At 34.3% G+C, this 5000-nt stretch overlaps 1 protein-coding gene across 1 annotated transcript in view; it reads left to right on the forward strand.

Annotated features, from left to right (window-relative positions):
- The window catches only part of gnai2b (guanine nucleotide binding protein (G protein), alpha inhibiting activity polypeptide 2b), a 44028-nt gene that overhangs the window by 33566 nt on the left and 5462 nt on the right, over nt 1-5000 (forward strand). Inside the window, exons 5-6 of the mRNA XM_079883120.1 lie at nt 250-391; nt 748-908. Of these exons, the coding sequence (XP_079739246.1) occupies nt 250-391; nt 748-908 (303 nt within the window). The remainder of the gene's footprint in view (nt 1-249; nt 392-747; nt 909-5000) is intronic.

The following is a 5000-nucleotide window of genomic DNA, read 5'->3' on the forward strand; positions in this document are numbered from 1 at the left end:
TGTTAATTGTTTTAGCGATTGGCTGGTTTCTCTGAACCCACGGCATCTAAACAGTAACTGTGCATTTATATAGATTTTTCAGAATAATAATTAAACCGCTAACAGTTTACCTGGTTTAGAGGTTGGGTTCATTTATACCTGTGTTTTTATGCTTTATTCAGTCACATACTACATATGCACTACTGTTTAAAACTTTGATCAAAAATACAGTAAAAAATGTAATTTCTCCACATTTCACCCTCTGTTTAGAATCATCCATGAAGACGGCTACTCAGAAGACGAGTGCAAGCAGTACAGAGCCGTGGTGTACAGCAACACCATCCAGTCCATAATGGCCATTATTAAAGCCATGAGCAACCTCAAGATCGACTACGGAGAGACGGGCCGAGTGGTAAGAGCTCCGGCACACCTGTGGGAATGTCTGGCACTGCTATGTAGGTCATGCTGAGATTCAGTGAATAATTCAGAGAGTCCCGCACACTGTCACAACTTCACATTTCTGATGTACAGGTTTAATGTTTTGCGCACAATGAGTTGTTATTTTGTGCACAGATGAATGATTCACAATAAAAGCAGGAAATATGAGCAATTTGTGTTTATTTTAATCTGAACTATTGCCATTACAAATATACCATGGTAATATGTTTGGAGCGACAGTAACTGTACAGTAAAGCGTGCTCAAGGTGTTGTGATTGCTCGGTTGCCGTCCTCCCTCAGCACATGTCATGTGTGTGTGTGTTTGTGCAGGATGACGCACGGCAGCTGTTTGCTCTGTCTGCAGCAGCGGAGGAGCAGGGAATCTTAACCGATGACCTGGCCAATGTGATCCGCAGACTGTGGGCCGACAGCGGGGTGCAGGGCTGCTTCACCCGATCCAGAGAGTACCAGCTCAACGACTCGGCTGCTTAGTGAGTGTCTGCACTTACTGTACATTTGACACACTCATACACCTGTAAATGAGTCAGATTAATCTAAATCTTTCAGCATTGCATATCACAAAATCAAGGCATGGAAATGAATTGGTGTAAAGGTGTGGGAACCCTAATTGCAGCATTATAAAATGCTTAGTGCTCCACCCCTAAAATCTGATTAGGTGAGATGTTAACAGCTGGTGACTGATTATAAATTGAATTCCAAATATATGCATATATTGCTACACTGCTTGGCACGATGACATTCTAAAATTAAAAGTACAATTTATTTTTGCTCATCAATTTGTTTTGGTTGCATCACCATGGCTGCATCAAAAATCCAGGAAAAAAAACACAATATTGCAAAATATTATAAAAATGTTCTATTGTAATATAATATAATATAATATAATATAATATAATATAATATAATATAATATAATATAATATAATATAATATAATTTATTCCTGAGATTATTGAATGAATTATTGAATACATTTTTGAATGGTTGTGTATATTGTCAGTTTAGGCACTCATTGGTGTCTGTTATCATATTGTATATGGTTTATGAATGCAGTAAGCCACCCGACGCTGTGTTAGTCATTTGGCAACCGTTAAACCGTTGGCAACCCATTTCCTGTTGTGCCCCAACACCTATTAACCTCTGTAAAAGCACAAACACAAACACAAACAAACAAACAGACACACAGACAGATTTAAGGCTCATGATGAACATTGGACTGAATTTGGCTCTTGCAATCTGACAAAAAACTTTGGATTTGAAGACATTTGTTAAAATTGTATTTAAATATACATTGTGTATAAAAATATAAAACAAACTGTAAAAAAAAAAAAAAAGGGGTATATGTAAATTTAATATCAGACTTTTTTCTTTACATGTTCACTTTTAGACTGTGCATGTTCAAGTGGTTCAATTTCAATGAAATGTAGTTTCATGTGTTTCCCCTAAAATGAACTGGTATAGATGAAACCCATGTATGGTTGAGGTTGTATGCATGGTCACTGGTAAACACATTTTAGGCCCAGAATTCAAATGTGAGATTTTAAGAACGCTGCAATTGTTGGATGGTTAATAGCCACTACTACGCAAGTATAATTGCTTAACCAAGATCAGAAGTAAAATTAAGACCTGCTTTTATCTCAGTGTATTGAAAGAGACTGAAGTCCTCACATTCCCTTCATCCCACATCTCCGACTCCATCCTGCAGTAGTGAAAGCAGACGGAGCGTGTCACGATCCTCAGGCCCTGCTTCCTCTGTCCATCATATGATCTTCTTCCTGAAACCTTCTGAAGTGCCGCCCATTAAAACCAGTGCAATCTAGGAAATAAACTCTCAAAGCATAAAACCAGAAGCTAAAGATGATACTAGGACATTTCGGTTCATCTCACAATAGACGAGTTCTGTTTTTCAGTTTTGATGAAAGCAATTTAATTTTAAACAATGCAATTCTTGAATATTTACTCATTGTGTGATGTTTTTAAAAAGCATTTTATAGTAGTTGCCTACATCAAGAAATAATCATTTTATTTGTTTGCTTATTTAATAGAATTAATGTGCTGTCTATGTTGTCATTGTAATATACTGTAAGTTGAACTTTAAATCTTGAACCGAAGAAGTATATGACCAAATGAACTGGAACATCTTCCAGTGATATATTGACCCTTATTTAAATTTTAATAATTTTGAGCAACAAAAAAAAAGTTACTTCCAATTTTGGTTGGACCAGTAAGATTTTATATATATAATTATCACTAATATCACTAATTTATTAATCTAATTAGATGGATGGTTGGATGGATAGACTTTTACTAGCTTCATTTTTGTTTCTTCTTTGGATTTTGGGGTGAATTATGGCTAGTTCTTGACAGGCATTTTAATATTCAGCCATAAAAGGAGATAAAGGTTGAATTTCAACTGTCTAAAGTGTCAAAAAAATATCATAGATGAAATTATTAGGGCTATTATTATGAAAGTAAAATTGTATATTTTGTAATTTAATATAATATAATGTGATTTATTCCTGAGATTATTGAATGAATTATTGAATGCAGTTTAGACACAATGGGTTGTGCATGTCAAAGCACTCATTGCTGTCTTTTATCATATTGTATATGGTTTATGAATGCAGTAAGCCACCTGAGGCTGTGTGTTAGTCATTTGGCAACCGTTAAATCCTCCCACTTCCTGTTGTGCCCCAACACCTATTAACCTCTGTAAAAGCACTGTAGCGCACAGGCTCAAGTGACTTGTTGTTTAATTATATTTCATCCATGTACTTCAGAGCTGCATAAACAAACACTTGAGTTACAGAATTGTGCGAGGTGTGGCAGCAGAATAGTAAAATTACATATCTCTCCCGAAACAGAACGTGACTTTAATGTTTTTTTAGCACACACACACACACACACACACACACAGATGCATGATGGGAGCCAGGTTCAAGCAGGAAACTCAATGCCAAGTCCATTTGTTGTTGTTAGCAAAAACATCTCCATAAAAGGAGATAAAGGTTGAATTTCAACTGTCTAAAGTGTCAAAAAAAATATCATAGATGAAATTATTAGGACTATTATTATGAAAGTGAAATTGTATATTTTGCCAATCACATGTTGCGAAAGTATGACCTAATTTTTCAGCCTGAATCATTATGTCTGAAAGGTCAGTGTCAGTCGGGGTTGCCATAGAAATGCTGTCAGTTAGCGAAGCGCACAGGCCTGTGGTCCGTCCGACAGCGACGGCTCACTGAGCTAATACGACTATTTATGGCTTCCAGTCAAAGTCTACTTCACACACTAGCAGCTGTTGTGTTGCGGAAACCTCTGAAGACTGGACTCAGATCAAACTTCACTCTGATTGGTGTGTGTACTGTACACAGTAGGCCGGTTTACTGTATGCATGAAATATGCAGATGACCTACTACATTAGCTAAAGTGTGCAGTGTGCAACCAGAGTACACTGCGTTGAATACTGTATCCCACATTCAATGTGCTTGACCTGTGTGTTGAATCAATCCGAAGCAATATCAACCATGATCTTTAAGCTCCTTCATTTATTTAGTCAGATTGCCAAAAGAGATTTTTTTACACAAAATTAAAACAATTAAACATGCATGAGGTCAGCAGTGTAGTATGCTACTTTTTGAAGTTTATCAATGCATACTATTTTTTATAAATAAAAATACTTTACTACTGTACTGTAAACTGACTACCATGCATACAGTATATACTATGCAATAAGCATATTATATTATATTAATTATATTATACATTATATTTAGTACCGTCAAATTGATTACTTGTGATTAATCAGACTGAACATAAAAGTTTGTTTATATAATGTGTGTACATTTTATATGTATGTGTGTGTATGTGTGTGTATGTGTGTGTATGTATGTGTATGTATATGTATGTAGATAGATAGATAGATAGATAGATAGATAGATAGATAGATAGATAGATAGATAGATAGATAGATAGATAGATAGATAGATAGATAGATAGATAGATAGATAGATAGATAGATAGATAGATAGATATGTGTATGTATAGATGTGTATATATATGTATGTATATAGATAGATAGATGGATGGATAGATAGATAGATAGATAGATAGATAGATAGATAGATAGATAGATAGATATGTGTGTGTGTGTATGTATGTATTATATAAACAAACCTTTGTTAGATGCGATCAAGAGATTTTACCACTAATTCAATTAAAATGTATTATAATTATATTATATTCAGTGTTATTACCGTTAGTTGAGCAACTTAAACTAAATGAAAATTAGAAATGTTGCCTTGGCAATAAACTGAAATAAGTTAAAGGTGAAGCACTGAATTAATTACCTGGAAATAAACTATAAACTAAATAAACTCAAACTGAAATAAATTAAACCTAAATGGCAATATCTAAAAATAATAATAATAATAATAATAAAACTAAAATAATATCATATTATAGCAACATTTTACATATAACATAATACAATATATAACATTTTACTCTAAATATTAGCCTGGTTTCACAGACAGGGCTTAGATTAAGCCTTAGTTCATTTCT

The sequence above is a fragment of the Squalius cephalus genome (assembly GCF_949319135.1).
Source record: "Squalius cephalus genome assembly, chromosome: 10".
Classification (NCBI taxonomy): domain Eukaryota; kingdom Metazoa; phylum Chordata; class Actinopteri; order Cypriniformes; family Leuciscidae; genus Squalius; species Squalius cephalus.